The sequence below is a fragment of the Dendropsophus ebraccatus genome, chromosome 8, assembly GCF_027789765.1.
Source record: "Dendropsophus ebraccatus isolate aDenEbr1 chromosome 8, aDenEbr1.pat, whole genome shotgun sequence".
NCBI classification, from domain to species: domain Eukaryota; kingdom Metazoa; phylum Chordata; class Amphibia; order Anura; family Hylidae; genus Dendropsophus; species Dendropsophus ebraccatus.
Window position 1 is genome coordinate 98619637 of NC_091461.1, and position 24663 is coordinate 98644299.

The 24663-nt window shown below is 45.6% G+C and overlaps 1 protein-coding gene across 1 annotated transcript; it reads right to left on the minus strand.

The window, feature by feature from the left end:
- Positions 1 to 12473: 12473 nt before the first annotated feature.
- ATP6V0B (ATPase H+ transporting V0 subunit b) lies at positions 12474 to 23549 on the minus strand. Its single transcript, XM_069979352.1, has 8 exons — positions 23355 to 23549; positions 18446 to 18494; positions 16025 to 16108; positions 15728 to 15805; positions 15549 to 15618; positions 15335 to 15386; positions 13397 to 13587; positions 12474 to 13266 (listed from the first exon to the last, which is right to left on the minus strand). Exons 1-8 carry the CDS (start codon positions 23419 to 23421, stop codon positions 13240 to 13242), a joined length of 618 nt encoding a protein of 205 aa, XP_069835453.1. The 5' UTR covers positions 23422 to 23549; the 3' UTR covers positions 12474 to 13239.
- Between the last annotated feature and the right edge of the window lie 1114 nt (positions 23550 to 24663).

A 24663-nucleotide genomic window follows, 5' to 3' on the forward strand; every position in this document is an offset into this window, starting at 1 on the left:
CTGCCGCCACCGGGGGGCCACACCCGCCCCTGCTGCACCAGCACCCCCGGGGGGACCGGCAGCCAGCTGCAGCAGCATCCCCCTCCCCACATATATTTATCACCCGCCATACATATGTACTGTATATACATCGCACACCCCTATATAGAAGATATATATCGCCCTCCATATATATGTACTGTGTATACAGCTCACACCCCTATATGTAAAATATATACCACCCACCATGTATATGTAGTGTATATACACTATATATACGTCACTATCAGATATCATATATACAGCAACATTACTATATAGCACATGCCCCTACTTTGCTATGTATAGTGACATACAAACACACATACATGTCCTTTCTCCTCTATATAGCCTCACTAGAAGACAGATAGGATATAATAGGATATAAGGGACAGAAGTTATAAAAGAAGTAGAACTGATGTATTGGACTCCTGGAAGATCAGAACTTCTTGAAGACATACAGGACTACTAGAAGAAGAGCAAATCTCCTAGAAGAAAAACAAAACTAGAAGATGTACAGGACTCTAAGAAGATGCACAGGACTCCCAGAAAATGTACAGGACTCCTAGAAGATGTACAGGACTCCTAGAAGAACAGAATTCCTAGAAAATGGATATACAGGATTTCTAGTAGAACAGAACTCATAGAAGATGGTTGTACAGGACTTCTTCATGAAGAACAGAACTCCTAGAAGAAGGACATGACTCCTAGAAGAAGAGCATAACTCATATAAGATGTACAGAACTCATATAGGATGTATGAGACTCCTAGAAGAAGGACCTGACTCCCAGAAGAAGGACATACCTCCTAGAACATGTACAGGACTCCTGGAGGATGTATAGGACTCCTAGAACAAGGACATGACACATAGTAGATGTACAGAATTTTCAAAAGGACAGAACTCTTAGAACAAGGACAGGACTTAAGGAGAAGACTCCTAAAAGAAGGACAGCTCATAAAAGAAGAACTCCCAGAAAAAAAAAGAAAAAAACCCTAGTGAATTCTGAACAATTTTTCTCACATGCATGAAAAACTCAAACATGAATGAGTATTACACCTGGTCAGGAGGTGGCGAGCAGCTGTGCACAAAATGAGCACAATTTTTAATTTTTGCGTAGCAATGAACTAGTCGAATACAGCTGCATGGGCTTAAAGCAGCTTCACAATCAGATGCATAATAAAACAAAATAGCATGCACCGTACTTGTAGAATGTCAATTTTACTTTAAAAAAAACAGCAAATAGAGATCATTACTGAAAAAATGCACAAAAGCAATGACAAATGTCCCCCTGTGAACCTACATAGGACTGATCTCCTAGGACAGGTCTCCAAGTAGAGATAAGTCCTAGAAAATCTACAGAGCATCTAGGACAAAGCATCTAGCTTGAAGAAAGACATTGCACCTAAAAGGACAGGGCTCCTGGAAAATAAAGACATTGTATAAGAAGAACATAGCAACTAGAAGGAACAAGCTCCTGAAAGGACAGAGCTAGTAAAAGAAGGACAGACCACCTACATGGATGGAGCTCCTAGAAGGACAGAGCACCTAGAAAAACCAAACTCATAGGAGAAGAACAGAGCACCTAGAAGTGCAAAGCTCCCAGGAGAAGAAGAGAGCACCTAGAAGGACAGAGCTCAAACAGAGCTTGTTGAAGGAGGACAGTGCACATAGAAGGCCAGAAATTCCAAAAAAAAGGATAGAGCTTGTAGAGGAAGGACAGAGCTCCTAGAAGAATAGAGCTCTTACAAAAACAGGGCTCCTAGATGAAGGACAGAACACTTAGTAGCATAGAGCTCTTGCAAAGGACTGATCTTCTAGAAGAAGAACAAAGCTTGTAAAGAAGGACAAAACTCATAGAAGTACGATCGAAACCCTAGAAGAACAGATTTCCTAGCAGTAGGAGAGAACTCCCATAAGGACAGATCTCATAGAAGAAGGAAAGAGCTCCTAGAAGAAGAACCAAGCTCCTAGAAGAAGAACAGAGCACTTAGAAGAACAAAGCTCTTAGATGAAGGTGAGTAAACCTAGAAAGACAGAGCACCTAGAAGAACAGCATTAGTAAAAGAAGGACAGAGCACTAAAAGTGGAAATCCTAGCAGAAAGACAGACCTGAAAGGAACTCCTAGAAGGACAGAGTTCATAGAAGTAGGAAAGAGTTTTTAGAAGAAGAACAGAGCACCTAGACAGTTACAGTTCCTGGAAGGGCAGAGCTCCTAGAACAAAAGAGCTTTAAGAAGATGGACAGAGCTCCTAGAAGAACAGAACTCCAAGAGGAGGAACAGATCACTTGAAAGGACAGAGCTTATAGAAGCACAATCTCCTAGAAGGACAGAGCTCAAAGAAGAAAGACAGAACACCAAGACAAATTGAAATCCTAAGAGAAGGACAGAAATCCTAGAAGGATATAGGACACAGAAGAAGGAAAAAGCTTCTAGAAGAAGGAAGGACATTGCATCTAGAAAAAATAGTTAGAGGAAGGACAGAGCACCTAGAAGGATAGAGCTCCTGGATGAAGACATCCTAGGAAAAGGACAGAAATTTTAGAAGAAAGACAGAGGACCTAAAGAGATACAGCTACTAGAAGAACAGAGCTCCTAAAATGAAATAAAAAGGACAGAGCGTGTAGAAAAAGGACAAAGTTCCTTGAAGAATGACAGAGCATCTAGAAGGACAGAGATCACAGAAGGACAGAGAACATTAAAAGGACAGGTCACCAAGAAGAAAAGACACTCTAGAAGAAGAACAGAACATCAGATGGACAGAGCTCGTAGAAGAAGAACAGAGTACCTAGAAGCAGGGGCGTAGCTAATGTCTCCCGGGCCCTGGTGTGAGAGACCAACGAGCCCCCCCCCCCCCCCCTTCACGACCAAGTATATATACACACACACACCAAGACAGATATTACCAATAACACCAGCATATAGGAAGAGAAAATATTATTACCATACATATTACCGCCATACTTTAACTGACCAAATCCTGTACACTGAGACCAATATTACCAGTATATAGGAAGGAAATATTACCGCCACACCACAACCACTACCATCACCACCATATTGTTACTGACCAAATCCTGTATACTGAGACCACTAAAACACAGTACCAGATAACAAGTAACAAATAATTCCACCACACACTGGCTAACACCACCGCTGCTACTGACTAACACTACCACATACTGAATAACACCACCACATACTGACTAACACTGCCACATACTGACTAACACCAAGGCTGCTACTGATACCACCACCACATACTAACACCACCGCTGCTACTGACTAACACTACCACATACTGACTGACACTACCACATACTGACTAATACCACCACATACTGACTAACACCACCGCTGCTACTGAATAACATCCATTGTACACAGATCACTATCACCTCATCCAGTCATATAGAGGCTGACGCAGCTGTACACAGGTTCTGTACTCCATATACATTACAGTGCAGTTATATCAGGTGACTCACAGGGGACGTCTTCTCCTATCAGAATACTTCCCTTTTCATCTTCTCCATCTGTCCTGGGCCATTATGAGAACTACTCCGAGCCACGAATCCACAGAATCTGCACATCTGTATTGGCCCCTGTACGCCCTCATTTAGTAGGTAGGCTGACTGTATGTGACCCCTCTTATAGTATACGCCCGCCACTGTGTAGCCTCCTTATAGATGCCCCCTCTGTGTATCCCCTCTTATAGATGCCCCCCATGTTGCCCCCCTTATAGATGGCCCCCTCTCCCCCTATGTTACCCCCCTTATAGATGCCCCCCCTTATAGATAGCCCCTCTCTCCCCTTATAGATGGCCCCCTCTTCTCCCCCCTTATAGATGGCACCCTCTCTCCCACCCCCTATAGATGGCCCTCTCTCCCCCTCCCTCCTATAGATGGCCTCCTTTCATCCCTCCCTATAGATGGCCTCCTCTCTTCCCTCCCTCCTTATAGATGGCCACCTCTCTTCCCCCCCCTCCTTATAGATGGCCCCCTCTCACCTTCCTCCTATAGATGCCCCCCCTCAAACCCCCCCCTCCTTCTATAGATGGCCCCGTGCAGGCAAATAAAAAAAACACACACACACAACTCACCTAACCCGCTCCCCCGTTGATCCTCTCCTTCTTCAGACTCCGTCTGCCCCCGGCTGATGCGGATCTCTATGATGCGCGCGCTGCCGGGGATAGGACGCGTCACCCCCGGCAGCCGCGCATCAGCCGGGGGAAGACGGAGTCGGCCTCTCGTGACCGCAAGCAAAACAATGCTTGCGGTCACAAGAGTGGTTGATGGGGCCCCCCCCCCCTTGTGGCGGGCCGGGTAGTTACGCCACTGCCTAGAAAGACATAACTCCTAAAAGAAGAAAGCTCCTAGAAGAAGGATAGAGCTCCTAGAGTAACAGAGCTCGTAGAAGTGTAGAAATCTTAGAGTATAGACAGCATAAATAAAAGAAGAACAAGAATACTAGAACAGAACTGACAATTCTGAGAGGTCCTGGGGTCATGTGTTACCTTCTGCCTCCTCCGTATTTCTTCACTAGGATCTGTATATTCTTCTTATGTAGGAGAAACTAACTGCTTACTTATATGTTAGGAGTTGTCCTACAGTGACAGGAAGTATCTAACAACAAGATGGCCAACTGACCCCAAAAAAAAAAAAAAAAATCAACAGGGTAGTGATTGCAGCTCTGGAGTATAGTAAAGCTAAAGATCTCCAGATCAGTACTGGATAAGTAATGTAAGAAGCAAGTGCAGCTCTGGGGTATGATTGGGGGAATCTATTAAGAATTGCGTACCCGTATGTCGCTCTTAAATAAAACCCTGCCCCCATGCCCCACCCCATATTTACTAAAAGACGCACGCCTTAATAGCTCTTTGGATACTTCATTTATGGATGAGATCCCAGTGGCCATGTCTTTTGATTTTGTTCTTTCTGGTTTCTTTATGATATTTTTAACATTCTACTTATGTCCGTGGATTCTAGACATGACCAGACAAGGTGGACAGAGATGCTTCACTATACAGGGTATAGAAAAACAAGATGAAGAGATCAGAAAATAACTCGAGAACCCGGGGTGATGCTGGATGTTGACTGTATACAGGGGCCCATCTGGGGATTAATCTGATGTGAAGCAACAATCAACTGGTGTCAGTAAGTTATACAAATCTGTAATTTACGTCTATTTAAAAATCTCAACTCTTCCAGTACTTTTCAGGTGCTGTATGTGCTGCTGCAGGAAGTGGAGTATTCTTTCCAATATGACACACTGCTCTCTGCTGCCCCCTCTGTCCATGTCAGGAACTGTCCAAGAAGTAGCAGATCCCCATAGAAAACCTCTCCTGCTCTGGACAGTTCCTGACATGGACAGAGGTGGCAGCAGAGAGCACTGTGTCACACTGGAAAGAATACACCACATTCTGCAGGACATATAGCAGATGATAAGTACTGGAAGACTTAAGATTTTTAAATAGAAATAACATTGCAAATCTGTATAAGTTTCTCACACTAGCTGATTTGAAAGTTTTTATTTTATTTTATTTGAGAGTTCCCCTTTAATTGACTGGTGCCCTGAAAATAAAGCTTCATCAGTTTCTATATATATTCTATATAAAATCTTCATCACCTTTCAATAAATAGCTGGATTCGAGATGCAGCTTTGGCTGTGACTGGAGTATAGAATAGGAGACAAGACAAGTAAAGTACAGGCTGTACCCCAATACATCAGGCAGGGCTCTAAGTTGTGGATCAGTCAGCATCAGTGTTTTATTGGTTCTCTTGAATCTTATAATTGATTCCAATGGGAGACTGAGTGATGCAAAGTGATTTGATGAGGAAAAAAAAAACGTCTTCAGAAATCTTCTAGACTATTCTGTACAGCTGCATGGAGTAGGAGCTGGAGTATAAGGGGCTTCAGGAAATGCTAGTTGTCAGCAAGCTGATGTGTGTACCTGTGTATGAGCAGCAGCAGGTTCAGCACTGTGGACAGCTCCTCTGGTATACACAGACCAGGTGACTGTATATGACGCATCTTAGTCGCCTCCTCCACCATTCTCTTATATGTAACACTGTTACATGATATTATGGGGATGCATCCTGTGCGTCCGCTAGGGAGAAGACGCAGATTCTTGCCTTATCTGATGGGCAGTCGGCAGGGGAGGGGACGTGGGTAGGCGCTGGGAAGGTGTGGCCTCCCCTGCGCCAGATCATCATGATTTATACCTGCTTGCCAGCATAAATCATGACACAAATCTACACCCGCTGCCAAGCAGGTGCAGATTTTTTGCGCCAGGTGCACATCGGACGGATTTACTAAGGGGCGTGCACCTCTTAGTAAACCCGGACGGGAGAAAGGGGAGGGGCTTAATTTAGGACTATGCCAGTCTTGATAAATCAGCGGCAGACTTCATTTAAATAACTGAGCACAGGATCAAATCTGCACCATCAAATCTGCTGCGGATCCTGTACGCGTGAAAGCACCCTGAGGGTACAAACCCACACACCGTATACGCAGCAGATACGCAACAAATACACAGCAGATTTGATGGTGCAGATTTGATACTGTGTTCAGTTATTTAGATCTAATCTGCTGCGTATTTGCTGCGTATCGCAGCAGTAAATACGCTGCGTATACGGTGTGTGGGTTTATACCCTAAAGAGGTATTCCACGAAAACATAACTTTTGATATGTTGCTGCCCATGGTTAGACTAAGAATTCATTCCAAACTTGTTATTATCTATTTAGTCTCCTTCCCCAAGTTCTGAGCTGCTGCTTTCTGCTGAAGAAACAAAAACTGTGTGTGAGCTTTTCTCTCTGTCTCCCCCTCGTCCCTCCCTTCTGATACAGCTGATGTGAAGTGCCTGACTTGCTTTATCTGTAACATGCTAAAGGATGTTACAGGCAGCAGATCGCTCTCCACTGCGTCTCCAGACTCTGTCATGTCTGTCACGTGCTCAGTGTGAACCTTCTTTCATCTGTGAAGAGCACAGGGCATCAGTGGTGAATTTGGCAATCCTGGTGTTCTCTGGCAAATGCCAATCATCCTGCACGGTGTTGGGCTGTGGACGTCAGGCCCTCATACCATCCTCGTGGAGTCTGTTTCTAACCATTTGTGCAGACACATGCACATTTGTGGCCTGCTGGAGGTCATTTTGCAGGGCTCTGGCAGTGCTCCTCCTGTTCCTCTTTGCACAAAAGCAGAGGTAGTGGTTCTGCTACTGGGTTGTTGACCTCCTACTGCCTCCTCCACGTCTCCTGGTGTACTGGCCTGTCCCCTGGTAGCGCCTCCAGTCTCTGGACACTACACTGACAGACACAGCAAACCTTGCCACAGCTCGCATTAATGTGCCATCCTGGATTAGCTGCACTACCTGAGCCACTTGTGTGGGTTGTAGAGTCCGTCTCATGATACCACAAGTGATTTACTTGGAGTTATATTGTGTTGTTTAAGTGTTACCTTTATTTTTTGAGCAGTGTATATAAAGATTTCTAGACTATACAGATCAAAGATGCCACTACACTTAAAGGGGTTATTCAAGCGTAGAAAAACATGTCTGCTGTCCTCCAGAAGCAGCATTACTCTTACAGTTTGGATGTGGTTTTGCACATTGAAGTGAATGGATCTTAACTGCAAAACCACACCCATTTCCATTGATCATGGAAAACACAGAACTTCCTGTTTTCTGTTTTGTTTTTCTCAAAAAACAGGAACCAGTGAGAAAACAGGAAGTCCAGTGTATCCCAGGCCATCTGAGCGCTCACAGAGAGAAGGCACAAGTCAGAAAATCTGCCTTCAGGAGACTGGACCTGGATTTCTGGTAAGTACAGCTTTGTTCTACAGCATGATATCAACAAAATAAATAGTGAATGTATATTGCAAACTTGGTTTATTTAACATCTACTGTTGATTTAGATTTTGAACATTTTTTGTGGCGTTCATCTCCTTTTGGTCGGGGTGTAAGAGGTTAGTTGAGGGGCTTATCTCTACTTTAGGGGTGTCAGCATCTTGTCTGGTTGAGGGGCTCAACTCCTTTGGATGAGCGGTGTTAGCATCTTGTCTGATTGTGGAGAATCAAAAAAAATTACTTTTGTGGTGAGCCTTAAGTGTTCTGAGAAAAACAACTTTATTAGATATCCATAAAGTGTAAAGGAAATAGTGCAATTAGTCCAAAGTCTGTACAGTGAGAGTATGCACAGGTGCTGATGGGCTAGGGTGCTGTCGGGGAGGTAGCCCTATTGTACCCTACCTATCCTAGTGGAGGGACCGCTGGGTCAGGCGTCCCTTTGCCAGACGGTATCTGGCCCTACACTAGACAGTCATGTGATAGATGTACAGGCTGTCAGGGGGTGTGAGATCAGTGACTTCAGTTTGATAACAGTCACTCATCAATATGTGATGAGAATGAAGTCCCGAGTTCCACGTGGTTGTCTCAGGTAAGTATACGACACTTGCGACTCGTGAGGTAATGTATACTGTTCTTGCTATCTGAGATATTGGAAATGCTTCATGAGTTTCCACTTCCACCACTTCCGACGCGTTTCCCCTAAGTGGTGTACAAAGGTTCATCAGGGAAATGATGTGGAGATGTTTATAGTCTGGTCATCGAAGAGACAACCTATGTTAGATAGAAAACGGGGGAGATTTTAGTGCAAAAGGTGAATAGTCGCCCCTCAGATAGGGTGTAGTGAGTGGTGATAAGTACCTTTATGTTGTAAATGGAGTGTACTTATCAGGATTAGTACTGATCCCCTTATGTAGGGTTTTAGATAAGCAACTGTTTACTCACCATGTGATAGATACGCGTGTACATCCTCTCATGGCTATATTCCCCTCTTTTAGCTGCTACATCCACCATCTGGCTCAACAGGAGACACATCCCATCTTATAGGACACAGCTTTACCTGCATGTCATGTACCACTGACATGCATACATAATATCCGTGACCTACGGCAACTCACCTGCATGCCATGCGTATCTATCACATGGTGAGTAAACAGTTGCTTATCTAAAACCATACATAAGGGGATCTGTGCTAATCCTGATACACTCCATTTACAATAGGCACACACCTGGACTATCTATACATCCAACGACTAACTCCATAAAATCGTATATAAATTTACCGTTCCATCAACACAAGGCTTTTCCGGACCTGACTGTCTGAATACATACAGCATCTCCCATCAGTAAGTGACCATCTAATACTGCCATTTTTTCACCTTGAATATTATATGGCCACCCATACTCACGATGTATGCCTCATTGTTCCAGGCCTGCATCAGCACCTGCCAACACCATTATCCTTTACTTTTCATTATGAATATGGCTTCTACATAAAGGTACTTATCACCACTCACTACACCCTATCTGAGGGGCGACTATTCACCTTTTGCACTAAAATCTCCCCCGTTTTCTATCTAACATCGGTTGTCTCTTCGATGACCAGACTATAAACATCTCCACATCATTTCCCTGATGAACCTTTGTACACCACTTAGGGGAAACGTGTCGGAAGTGGAAACTCATGAAGCATTTCCAATATCTCAGATAGCAAGAACAGTATACATTACCTGACGAGTCGCCAGTGTCGTATACTTACCTGAGACAACCACGTGGATCTCGGGACTTCATTCTCATCACATATTGATGAGTGAATGTTATCAAACGGAAGTCACTGATCTCACACCCCCTGACAGCCTGTACATCTATCATATGACTGTCTAGTGTAGGGCCAGATACCGTCTGGCAAAGGGACGCCTGACCCAGCGGTCCCTCCACTAGGATAGGTAGGGTACAATAGGGCTACCTCCCCGACAGCACCCTAGCCCATCAGCACCTGTCCATACTCTCACTGTACAGACTTTGGACTAATTGCACTATTTTCTTTACACTTTATGGATATCTAATAAAGTTGTTTTTCTTATAACACTTAAGGCTCACCACAATAGTCATTTTTTCGGATTCTTCTTTGTTTGCTCTAAAGACTTGCGGGAGCCGCACATATAATAACTCAGCTAAGTACTTTCTCTTTTTTCCACTTACATTGTCTGATTATGGGGCTGATCTCCTCTGGTTGGAGATTTTAGCATCTCGTCTCAACTTAGCAACTTCCAAACAACATACACAAAGCACTTGACGCGTGTTAAGTGCAGGGGCTGGTTGGAAATAACTGATGGCCGGACAATCGTTCGTCTGTCCATTATTAAAGGTGTATGGCCCGCTTAAGTGTCCGGTTGTGGCACTCATCTCTTCTGGTTGGGGTGTTAGGATCTGACTGGGGAGTTTATCTCCTCTGGTTGGGGGCGCGATTGGTTGAGAGGCTTATCTCCTTTGGTTGAGGGTGATAGGGTCTGGTTGAGGGGTTTAGCATCTAGTCTTGTTGTGGGGCTCATCTCCTCTGGTTTGGGATGTGATTGGTTTAGGGGCTTATCTCCTCTGGTTTGGGATGTGATTGGTTGAGGGGCTCATCTCCTCTGGTTGGGTGGTGTTGGCATGTTGTTTGACCAAGGGGCTCATTTCCTCTGGTTGTGGGTGTGTTGTCTGCTTGAGGGGCTCATCTCCGTTAGTATCTTTTCTGGTCAAGGGGCTCATCTGCCAATTGTTGGATGTGTTTGCATATTTTCTGTTTAAAGAGCTGATTTTCTCTAGTTAGGGGTTTTAACATCTTGTCTGGTCGAGGGGCTCATCTCCTCTAGTTGAGGGTATGAGCATCTTGTTTGGTTACAGGTCTCATCTCCTCTGGTTGGGGTATGAGGATCTTGTCTGGTGTATAGACCTCATCTCCTCTGGTTGGGGTATGAGGATCTTGTCTGGTTATAGACCTCATCTCCTCTGGTTGGAGGTATGTTTGGTTAAGAAACTCATCTCCTTTTTAAGGTAGATGGATCTCAGGATCTGTGGTTCAAAGTCACCAGTCTGGATTTAAAGAGTTTCCTCTTTTCTTTTGGTTTGGGAAGTTCTTTCTGCTGTTCTTTTTGGGGTGACTGAGCCTTTACCTATCACACATCTTGCATTGCTGTGCTCAGTGATGTTATTACAGGCAGCGTTATTATTAATTCATCATGTATTCAAGAGCACAAGTAATGGAGAATGCTGTGTGCATCATCACAGGGAGTGTTATACATGGGTTAGGAAAGTGGGAAAGTCTAGCACAGCAGCAAATCAGGATCCAAATCTCAGAGACCCTTTTATATAAGCCAGCTCCTAACTAATATATATATATATATATATATATATATATATATATATATATATATATATATATATATATATATATATATACATACATACATACACATATATAGTTTTGGATGAACTATAACACTAAGCAATCTGTGCAGTAACACACTGTTATTTGAGCAAAGTCTAGCCATTGGCCCTGCTGCTCTGCCCATGTCCATCATCCAGTCTTTGCAGTGATGGATCCTGTTCCCATTACCCTGTTCTTCCTCCTTTGCCCACCTGGTCTCTAATCCTGACTCAGGTCTGGTCCTCTGCTAAAGTTATCCTGACTCTGCTTTGCCCGATCCTGTTCCCATAATCCTGACTGTACCTGAACCTGACCCAGCTGTCATCCTGCCACTCTACATGATCCTGTCCTTGCTTTTGTCCTGTATAATTCTGATTTCCATAATCCTGTTCGTCATTCTAACCCTGGTACTCTGCCTGATCCTGCTCCAGTCATCCTGTCCCCACTGTTGTCCTACTGCTCTGCCTGATGCAGCCTGCCTCTCTGCTCATATCCCCGCCTATCATATGCGGATTGCACCGCCCCGTACACCTGTCCCACGGCCGGTTCCTGGTGTGAGCTGCGGCATGAGATGTGACTTCTCCTTTAATTATTTATGTTCTCACACCCTGCAGCCTTTATGCTTTTTTTTTTTTTTTCCATCGGACTTCTCATTTAATACTCTGCTGAAAACCCTACAACAAGGACCATCAACTTCTGTGATTTTCTGTGACTCACCCTCACTCAGTCAATCCTGTAATCCCGACACGTCTCTCCATCACTTACACAATGACCCTTCTGGGAGAGAACAACCACAGAGTATCCGAGATCATTTATCAGCACAGAGATTTTAATTCTTTCAGAGACAATTCCCAGCAGAGGATCCGGCGCTGTAGAGAGCTCCAAGCTTCCTACGACAATTAGGCAAACAGAAGCCGCATATTAGCGTCAGGCCTCCAGGGATCAGCTCAGATTGGAAATTGTGAATTTCTTGGAATTTCTTCATTAAAATTACATGTTACGGCCTTCAGAATTAAAGGGCCACTGACCCTGCAATGGTGGGTATACCAATGCAGCAGCATAAGAGGAATGACTGATCCTCACACAAAAGACTTAAACAGGTCACTATCACTAGAGCTGTACATGCGGCCATACTGGCTGTCACTGAAGGTTTGATAGTACTAGGGCATAGCTGAAGCCATGGATAATGTAAGAGGCGAGCAGACCTGACATGTGACATGTTCCCCTTTATTATGGTCCAGATAGAAAAGATCATTTACATCCAGTCAGAATCTGTTGAGGAGCAGTCACATTGTATCCTGGAGAAATCTACACCCCACAAATCACAACTTGAACTAAACTATGGACAGATGCCCCTGAGCCAGACACCAGGGTGGGGAAGGAGTACAACCTCTGTTCCACAGCCAAGACAGCAGGGGGGGGCTGCCATAAATAGTGGCCTTTGGGTGCCCACTGCTATCCTCTACTAGCAGATAAAAGACTAGAGAGCACCCCCTGCTGTTGTTGGGTACATACAATGAGAAGCGTCACCCCCCACTCTCCTCCCTGCAAGTATATATACAAATAGTCCAGAATATACAGAACATTTGGCGGTGGCCAGAGAAAACACACGGGAAATTCCCACATAGCGCTGAAAACACTGCTGGAAGGTAAGAATGACACGTCTGCTGGTCTCAGGCAGGGAGGGGGAAATCGGGGAGAGAGGGCTTATACACGCAATGATCACATGACCAAGGATAGTGCAGTAGTCAGGAGGAGGCACTGCTTCTCCACAAATAATCTATATAATCACAGGATCCTAAAACAGTAAAATTATATACACATCGTACGGCACGCAGAGAGTCAACAAAAATACAACCAAAAAGGTGCGGCTGACGGCAGCAGCGGCCATGAGCACATGGAATAAATAGTCTGTGTCCTTCTGTCCTCCCGCCTGGAGGCCCAACAACCAGCAGGGGAGACGGCGCCACCTCAGTCCCCCATCTTTACCTTGGACGTCTGTAAACCAAACAGAAGGGGAGATTTAATACAATGAGGAGACAGATTTAGCAGAGCTCAGTGCAGCACAGAGGAGAGGCAGCGTCCTAAAGATGGAGGGCGAGCCCAACAATAAGGATGATGCACGTACCTGCAGGATGGCGACAATAACCCCGAAGAGACCGATGGCGCTGCCGAAGATCTCCACAATCAGAATCTTCACAAAGAGGCTTGGGTTCTGTGCGTCAGCGAGAGCGGCTCCGCTGCCTACAATGCCGACACAAATCCCACAGAACAGGTTGGAAAAGCCGACTGTGAGGCCAGCGCCAAACATGGAGAACCCTTAAAATATAAGGAGGAAGATTCAGGAAGTTTTCATACCAGGAAAAATCTACCCATTGTGTACGACACACGACACGCCCCCATGTGACCAAGAAGCAGAATGCAGGCGGAGAATGGGCACATTGTGAAAACACACTTATTCTACATATGCCGTACATATTATTAGAGAGCAGACTATCTCTACAGCTTCCAGCAGATCACCCCACATACACACCATGACTAGAAACATAGAAGATTGTTGGCAGAAAAAGACCACTGGGTCCATCTAGTCTGCTCTTTTAGTATTTCCCTTATTATTATCTTAGGATAGATGTATGTTTATCCCAGGCAAGTTTACATTCAGTTATTGTAGATTTACCAACCACATCCACTGGAAGTTTGTTCCAAGCATCTACTACTCTTTCAGGAAAAATTTTCTCACGTTATTTCTGATCTTTCCCCCAACTTACCTCTTACTGTGTCCTCTTGTTCTTGAGTTCAGTTTTTAACTAAAAACAATTCCCTCCTGAACCTTATTTAGTCCTTTAACATACTCCCGACTCCCAGAGCTGTGCGGGCTGTGGCTGCTGGAGAGGATGATGGCAGGGGGACACTGAGGGACACAGGGCACTGGAGGGACACTGAGCATCCCCCTGCCATCATCCTCTCCAGCAGCCACAACCCACACAGTGTCTTTTTTAGGTGAGGTCTCCAGAACTGGACGCAGTATTCCAGATGTGATCTCACTAGAGCTCTATACAGCGGGATCACAATCTCCCTCTTGGTTATACCTCTAGCTATACAGCCCAGCATACAATTTGCTTTCCCTACCACCTGGTTGCACTGGTGACTCATTTTAAGGCTGGCAAAAATCACTACCCCTAAATCTTTCTCCTCCGAAGTCTTTTCCAACACAGTACTGCCGATGTGATATTTGGATAGAGTATTCCTCCTCCCCAAGTACATTATTTTACATTTGGAAACTTTGAACTGCAATTTGCAGTGTTTGGACCACTTATCTAGTAAAGCTAAATCATTTTCCATATTACTGACACTTCCAGGAATATCAACCCTATTGCACACTTTTGTGTCATCAGGAAACAGACAAACTTTACCTATCAACCCTTCTCCTATATCTCTTACAAATATTGAAAATAGGACCCGAACTTGTGGTCACCACTGTAACCAGTCTCTGCTCTGAATAAACACCATTACCAACAACCCTCTGATCTATCCTTCAGCCAACCACAAATCCACTAAACTATCCAGGGATTAAGTCCAATTTTCTCTAACTTCTCTATCATCTGTTTATGGGGAATTGTATCACTAGTAATAAGAGCTTTGCTCCTTAAGGGTATGTTCACACTGAGGAATACGCTGCAAAGTTACCGCGGATTCCCCCCGTAAAATATCAATTTAGCAATGTCAATGATTTGCATAGGATTTCTCTACTGTTGTTCACACAACACAATTTCCGCGATGAAAATTCTGCCGTGGATCCACTTTCAGCCTGAAGAATTGACATGTAAATTCTTTGGGTGGATTCCGCTAGAGGAATCCAACAGAAGTCAATGGGTCTTGAATTCTGCTTAAAATTCCACTTGAATTCCGCCAGACTTGAATAGGCGAAAAATTTCAAGAAGAAAACTTTCCTCTTCAATTTCTTGCTGAATACTCGCCTATTCCTCAGTGTGGACATACCCTGATACATGAATATCCAGGGTGCAGGGGTCATCCTCTAGACATACAATGTATATGCTGCACTCACCTGCGTGGTAGTTTCTGTTCCCAATAGCACTCGGGGTCGTCGCTTTGAATTGCTGAAACACAAAACGCGGTTATTCTCCTCTATATTCCCAGTCATTTCACATCTATTATCGCCACATCACACATTTAAAGTTTCGTTCATTCCAGCACCTTCTTACTGGTGCTCTGGTATCCTTTTCAGTTAGGGGAAACAAAATTGAGGGTGGGTCTCTTACCTCCACCATGTTGCTGATGACTATCGCCATGATGATGCCATAGATGGCCACTGCCTCACAGAAGATGATGCTAGAAGAGAGAAGAAGGATGATGCATCGGCCTGGAGCACAACCACCAGTGGGTGGGCAGGCAGACAGACAGACAGCGGGATTATGGCTGCCATTACTTTTTCTCTTACCTGACCAGATTCTTAGTTTTGATCCTTGGGGCTTTCACCCCTCCGCCCAGGATACTGGAGCCGGTGATGTAGATTCCCCTACGAGAGACAGAGAATGATCAGATAGGACGAGGCACCAATCCACTGGTGGCCTGACACAGGGATTCTCTATATCCCCGACCAATACTACATATAAAACACAGGGACCCACAGTCCCTCCACCATAGATTACACAGGGACTATACCCCACCACAAGCCTGCACCACATGTACCATAAAGCAGACCATCCCTTTCAATTTTATCCCAGCAGGCACTTACCAGGCAGCCCCCACCACCGACAGAGAGATGGCCAGACCAATGCCCAGGTTGGCCCACATGTACGGGGACGTCTCAGTGAGGAACCTAAGAAAGAAAAAGATGAGGAGAATATAAAAAAAAAAGGAGTTAATAGTTTTACATCCTGACACCAGACACCAATACACAGGGCGAGAGCCAGAGCTTCAACACTGCTTATAAAGGACTGTCAGATGCCTGTTATTAGGAGCAGCCAAGCAAAGCAGCAGAGGCAACGCAGCCCACGTGATATCACAGCATGTGGCCACAGGGAACAATGGCCCCTATACTGCAACCGTCGAGAGAACAAACACAATTGAATTACCTTTAAGTAGTACAGGGAAATAAAATATATTCAGTGTTGGCAAGAGGTTGGGACATAATAAAGAACTTATACTTACTGGTCCCTGTGCCCCCACAGCACCGTGTCTCGCTTCTGGACCCCCCACCGGCATTCTCTATCTCTCCCCCCTGCTGTCACAACCTGGCTGATGGATTGCCAGCTCAGTCAGTGACTGGGGTGGAACATCTCCTGTCAGGTTGTGATGCAGGGTCTGAAAGCCTGGTGATGGGGCACTGCAGGGGCACAGAGACCAGTAAGTATAGGTTCTTTATTATGTTCCCCCACCCACCCCCTGCCCGCACTGTCAATATTAATTTTGCAGGCAGGCTGGCCCATAACCGTATCACATGACCACAGGTAAAATATAACAATAATATAATATACAGGGACCCCATGTACAGGGAATTATACACATACACAGGAGGCCCTGTACACACCTCCAGGCAGTGGCACTCCAGTCTGGTGCCTTCAGCTTGGATCCTGCATCCTAGGGTAATACTGATGTCAGACCCCCGGAGTCCCCATGGGCCACAAATCATCGTACAGGACACCCCCCGCAAGGTAGCGCACTCCTCTCACACACCTCTGGGCCGACAGTGACGTACACACCGCGGTCACATTCACATTGTATGGAGCTGGTGAGAGGATGTATAACAGCCTACTCCACACACACTCCGTCCGGGCCCGGCCAGACCAGACCGCACCTCTGTTATGTGTAAATACTAAAGAGCTGACACTCCAAACACAGGGGAGGACGCTTGTGCCAACCTTCCTACAATGTCACCGAGACAGAAGCAACCCACTGCTGAGCTACAACCACCCACTATATGCACACCAATCCTATACTATGAATACAAAAAAAAAAACTATCATATAATTAAAAAAAAAATTATACCGTGGTACCTTGGTTTAAGAGTGTTTTGGTTTAAGAGCTCACAGTTTTTAAAAATTGTGACTTTGTTTAAGAGCATTGCTTTGGTGTAAGAGCTCCCTGTACTGGGTGAGAGGGTGAGTGGGGGAGGGGTATGGTCTGCATAGCGGGGTCTACAACTCTGTACTCTGACCCAGGAAGTCTCCCTCACCTTCCAAATCATAGCAGATCCACTTCAGGGGACGGTGGAGGTAATCTCTCCATAGCTGTAACCCCTCTCTCCCCGGACAGAGAGCGCTGCATGTATGTGCCCACATCTGCCCTGCTCATTCCTTCATGCTCCCTGCAGTCTCTGTCAGTCCTTGTTTCTCCCATCCTCTCCATTACTGTACAGTAACTTATAATATCACAGATTCTGCTGTTTCTGAATGTTTGTTTCACCCGTTTAACATGTTATTCAGAATAAGAAATCATTATATTTGGGGTGTGGAACCAATTGTCTGCATTTCTATGATTTCTTATGGGAAAATTTGCTTTGGTTTAAGAGATGATTTGGATTACAAGCATGGTCCCGAAACAAATTATACTCGTAATCCAAGGCACGTGTGTGTGTGTGTGTGTATATATATATATACACACACACACACTTTATTGTATTTTTGTATTTATTTTTTATTGCTCTCAAGCATATATATTTATAGCAGCGTTTCTCTCTAAAATATATATCATATCCGTATCTCCCGCTGCCTCACAGACACGAGGAACATTCCTAGAATTCCCCATTAGTCATGGAATTCGGATCTTTGTAATAAGATAAGACCATAGAGGAAGATTTTGTTTCCTTATACAGACACTGTCATAAAATATATATATATATATATATATATATATATATATATATATATATATATATATATATATATATATATATATATATAAAAATAATCACAGAATATAAACTGCGAGTCAATGGTCCGGCCTATAGTCATGTGATCAGGTCACATGATGTCGCTTCTCTGCAGGATACTTTCAGGCCTTTAGTCTCAGAACACAAGTATTATAAGGTGGGACCGCTGGCAGTGGGGAACACGGTGTGTAGGGCACAGGGCGCTGAAGACCCCCATCATTCACAGGGAACCCCAAGATGATGGGCAGCAACACAGGCAGGGAGCGTCCCGTCTCAATCACTTACCAGGCCACATCAAAGCGGAATCCCAGGTCAAATATGGTGTAACAGGTACCTGCAGGCAGAGAAGAAACAATGTCAGCGAGGTCACATGACACGTGATCAAGACCAGGAAAACCAACATGGAGGAGGAGCAGCTACATGTTTAATACCCTATACAAGGAGGAGGCTCCACTCTGCCCACACCACCATGATGGCCCCAGGGCTTGTCTTATGAGTCAGCTGCTTCCTGCACAGTGAGGGGTATCTCACTGACTGGCTGCCAGGAAGAGCTGTCAGAGGGAAGAGGAGAAGTTTTTTTAGTGACAGGATATACCAGCTGCAGAAACCTATATATTACTGAAGTGCTATAACAGCAACTATTGCTAGCAAGAAGAACCCCGCAGATACAAGTAGAGATCTGCTGAACAAACAGAACATTATCTAGTCTACTCCAGAGCTTCAATCCAAATTCTGCTGCCCGTCATAGAAGTCAAGCTTATAAAAAGACTGTCGCCCCAATAAATCATGTATACATGACCAGGCCGTACAGATCACAACAAGAACTGTGCTGACAGCAGAATAGCGACTTCAGCTCTGGAGTATTATACAGTACAGAACATTCACAGAGTGTGAACAGAACACATACGTGCAGCTCTGGGGAAGTGTCGTAATGCTACCACCGCATACAATTCTCCTATATCATTACTCAATCCACTCCTCGAGAAAACACGGTTGGGTAATGTTACTTTGGATACGGGGAGAATCTGGGTGACTACCAACATGGCCTCCGTTATAGCCTCCACCCCTCTGTCCTTGGGTCCTGAGCGGTAAGCCTCCCGCATCACATTTACAGGAGAATTAGTGCAGTCACATGACCCAGTACAGACTCCTCACTGTAATAACATGAACAATTATACATGAGAACAATGAAGGGGTCAGAACAGCTGCCAGCAGCCATATATACTACATGAGGGGGCAGTATGGGCCAGGTTTGTGCGCCCCGAGGGGGAAGCATGTACAGGCCCTATTCCACAGGACGATTATTGTTCAGATTATCGTTAAACCATTCGAATCTAAACGATAATCGTTCGGTTGAATAGCAGTTAACGATTAACGACCGAACGAGAAATCGTTGATCGTTTAATAAGACCTGGACCTATTTTTATAGTTGCTCGTTCGCAAATCGTTCGCATTGAATAAGAAGACGTTCGATCGTTGGCAGTAGTGAAGAACGAAATAGCGACGACAAGACGACCGCAAGAACGATCGTAAGTAACGATTATCGTTCCATGTAAATGGGTGAACGATTTCAGGTCTTTCGCAGGTCGTTTATCGTTAACGGTTATGCGAACGATAATCGTCCTGTGGAATAGGGCCCTACCGTATACAGAGCAGGGCCAGTGACAGCTGAGCATCTCACTATAGAATAAATATACATCACACACACAGATGTATGACAGCTGTGATTGGATGCTATCCATCTGAGACAAAAAGGTGCGATTTAGATTCCAGAACGCCAATGTTATATATATTACACACGCAGATGAATTTATCAATGATTTTGAGCAACAACTTATGTGCAACTTAGGTGTGCAAGGATTTCTAGTGAAAGCATTAATAAATTCCCACCACTGTATACAGTGAAGGGCCAGTGACTGCAATATATATATATATATATATATACATACATACATACATACACACAGTGGTACCTTGGTTTACGAGTAACTGAGTTTGAGAGCGTTTTGCAAGAAGAGCTCACATTTTTTCAAAATTTTAACTTGGTATAAGAGCATTGCTTTGGTATAAGAGCTCCCTGTACTGGGTGGGAGGGGGAGTGGGGGAGGGACATGGTCTGCATAGCAGGGTCTACAGCCCTGTACTCTGACCGAGGAAGTCTTCCTCACCTTCCAAATAATGGCAGATCCACTTCAGGCTGGGGCTTACACGAGGGGACCGGACTGTTGAGGTAATATCTCCATAGCTGTAACCCCTCTCTCCCCAGACAGAGTGCTGCATGTATGTGCCCAAATCTGCCCTGCTCATTCCTTCATACTCCCTGCAGCCCTCGCATTTCCCATCCTCTCCATTCCTGCTATAATCTGCCTGCACTCACACTCAGCCATTTACACTGCTGTATAAAAAAATTTCTGTCACTGCCCTCCTGCTCTGTGATTCTCACTTCCTGATTGGTCCAGGCTGAGCACACCCCTTCCCCATTGCTGTCATGTGACCACACAGACCTCTGACAGCAGCCCTGCTTCTCTACTCTAGCCTGTTGTACTATGCTACTGCATTATGGGGATCTGCAGTTCCATCCTCTATCTACAAACTGTTGCTGTTATTTCTGGTTTATCCACTTACTATACATTATATTCCACATGCTGATTGCTCTACTGTACAGTAACTTATATGACATATTCAGCTATTTCTAAATTTTTGTTTCATTTGTTTTACATGTTATTCAGAATTAAAAAAATCATTTTTGGGGTGCGGAACCAATTGTGGGCATTTCAATGATTCTTTATGGGAAATTTTTCTTTGGTTTAAGAGTGGATTTGGAATACAAGCACGGTCCCGGAACCAATTATGTGGTGAGATGCAAGATGTATGACACCAAAATCACTGATTCACCCAGTAATATTGTGGGGAATCCACAGCACCCCACTGCAAGTGTACACAGCGTACTTATTCAAACATCCACAAAGTGACAAAACGTTTATATCCGTACAGTAGGACTATTTTCAAGTCCCACAGGAAGAATGGAAACATTGTGCTCCGTGATGTGCTGCCTTCCTGTAACTACGGTGAATACTGAGTGAGACTAGTGACTGCAGAGACATATTTTATATATTACACACACACAGTGTACACAGAGCGGGACCAGTGACTGCGGAGCCATATAAATATATATATACAGTGTACACAGAGCAGGACCAGTGACTGCGGAGCCATATAAATATATATATACAGTGTACACAGAGCAGGACCAGTGACTGCGGAGCCATATAAATATATATACAGTGTACACAGAGCAGGACCAGTGACTGCGGAGCCATATAAATATATATATACAGTGTACACAGAGCAGGACCAGTGACTGCGGAGCCATATAAATATATATACAGTGTACACAGAGCAGGACCAGTGACTGAGTCAGATGTAACCAGCCGTCCCCGGATCTGCCCTTCACTTGCGTTTACCCCAAACACTGCAGGGGGAGGGGGATGTGTTTTGGGCGACACTGGACAGCAGGATCCGGTCAGCTCGGCACAGTCACTGGACTATCCGGATGCCACCCCTAATACAGATGAGGGTTCCCCAGGACACTGAACCCCCCGGGCTCCTTGCTGATTGTTTTCACTATAACATCTTCCATACAGAAGAAGGTCACTCAGCTTTCCCAGACCCTAAATGGCAGCAGCTCACCTGCACAGTGATCAATCCCCCCCCCCCCCCCCCCAGTGTGTGAGGATCCGAGGAGTGCAGAGACAGGGATCAGTCCCCCCCAGTGTGTGAGGAGCTGAGGAGGAGTGCAGAGACAGGGATCAGTCCCCCCCATTATGTGAGGAGCTGAGGAGTGCAGAGACAGGGATCAGTCCCCCCAGTGTGTGAGGAGCTGAGGAGTGCAGAGACAGGGATCAGTCCCCCCAGTGTGTGAGGAGCTGAGGAGTGCAGAGACAGGGATCAGTCCCCCCAGTGTGTGAGGAGCTGAGGAGTGCAGAGACAGGGATCAGTCCCCCCAGTGTGTGAGGAGCTGAGGAGTGCAGAGACAGGGATCAGTCCCCCCAGTGTGTGAGGAGCTGAGGAGTGCAGAGACAGGGATCAGTCCCCCCAGTGTGTGAGGAGCTGAGGAGTGCAGAGACAGGGATCAGTCCCCCCCCAGTGTGTGATGAGCTGAGGAGTGCAGAGACAGGGATCAGTCCCCCGCCAGTGTGTGATGAGCTGAGGAGTGCAGAGACAGGGATCAGTCCCCCCCCAGTGTGTGATGAGCTGAGGAGGAGTGCAGAGACAGGGATCAGTCCCCCCAGTGTGTGAGGAGCTGAGGAGTGCAGAGACAGGGATCAGTCCCCCCCCAGTGTGTGATGAGCTGAGGAGTGCAGAGACAGGGATCAGTCCCCCCCCAGTGTGTGATGAGCTGAGGAGGAGTGCAGAGACAGGGATCAGTCCCCCCAGTGTGTGAGGAGCTGAGGAGTGCAGAGACAGGGATCAGTCCCCCCAGTGTGCGAGGAGCGCAGAGACAGGGATCAGTCCCCCCCCCCCCCCCAGTGTGTGAGGAGCTGAGGAGTGCAGAGACAGGGATCAGTCCCCCCAGTGTGCGAGGAGCGCAGAGACAGGGATCAGTCCCCCCCCCCCCCCAGTGTGTGAGGAGCTGAGGAGTGCAGAGACAGGGATCAGTCCCCCCAGTGTGCGAGGAGCGCAGAGACATGTTCTACAAGGACTCACAGGGATCGAGCCATAGAAAAGAGGAAGCAGATCACAAGAGGCGACAAAACCGCCCAGCACAGAAAATATCAGACATGGGCCCAAGTATATAGTCTATACACACTGCAGGGCCCATGTATATAGTCTATACACACTGCAGGGCCCATGCATATAGTCTATACACACTGCAGGGCCCATGTATATAGTCTATACACACTGCAGGGCCCATGTATATAGTCTATACACACTGCAGGGCCCATGTATATAGTCTATACACACTGCAGGGCCCAGCTATATAGTCTATACACACTGCGGGGCCCAGCTATATAGTCTATACACACTGCAGGGCCCGATTTATATAGTCTATACACACTGCGGGGCCCAGCTATATAGTCTATACACACTGCGGGGCCGCACAGCAGCAAGCTACCACCCACAGATACAACATCCATCACTACACAGGAGGCAGGGATGCGGGGGAGAGGGACGGGGTGTCGCGGCCTCTTACCTACGATGAGCAGGGTGGCCCAAAAGGCCACGGTGACCCCGGAGTACAGCAGCAAGTGACCGTTCATGGCGGACCGGAGGTGACAGAAGACTGCAGGATGTGACACTGACCCGGGGGGTGAGCACAGCGATCTAACACCGGCCTGTACAGATCATCTGACAACCGCCCACCAATCACCTGACTGCCACACACGTGATCACCACTCTGCACTTACCCCTCCCATATCAACGTGGTGCGGTCCGGCCTTCTGACGTCACCATGAACGTCCCCAACGTCAGCACGTCGCCGGCACGTACAACCTCTAGGGAAGCCGCGGCAGCCATCTTTGATGTTGTCAGTCAGTTTATTCTCCCATAGGTGGTGATGATGGAGGTGAAATTCCTTCAAATGTCCTGATAGCATATTCCATTGATATAGAGAAGGGATGGGAAACCTTCGGCCCTCCAGCTGTTGCAAAACTACAATTCCCATCATGCCTAGACAGCCAAAGCTTTAGATTTGTCGAGCAGACTTTTGAAGCCAAAGCCAGTAACAGACCATAAACGGGGAAGAGGTCATAAAGGAAAGTCAGAGATTTCTCCTCTTTCCAAATCCATTCCTGGCTTTGGCTTCAAAAATCTGTCAGATAAATCTCTGTAAACACACCATAACTACTACTCCTAATATCCATCACTAACCTAACAACTACTACTCCTAATATCCATCACTAACCTAACAACTACTACTCCTAATATCCATCACTAACCTAACAACTACTACTCCTAATATCCATCAATAACCTGTAATTCAGAACTACTACTCCTAATATCCATCACTAACCTAACAACCACTACTCCTAATATCCATCACTAACCTAACACCCTCAACTCCCAGTGTCAACCACTAACCCATCCTCTACAGTCATGGCCAGAAGTTTTGAGAATGACACAAATCTTATATTTTCACATGATCTGCTGCCCTCTGGTTTTTGTGTGTGTTTGTCAGATGTTTTTATCACATACAGAAATATAATTGCAATCATATTATGAGTAACAAAAGCTTATATTGACAGGATGAGTTAATGCAGCAATTCAATATTTGCAGTGTTGACCCTTCTTCTTCAGGACCTCTGCAATTCTCCCTGGCATGCTCTCAGTCAACTTCTGGACCAAATCCTGACTGATAGCAGTCCATTCTTGCCCAATCAATGCTTGCATTTTGTTAGAATTTGTTGGTTTTTGTTTGTCTACCCGTCTCTTGATGATTGACCACAAGTTTTCAATGGGATTAAGATCTGTGGAGTTTCCTGGCCATGGACCCAAAATCTCTG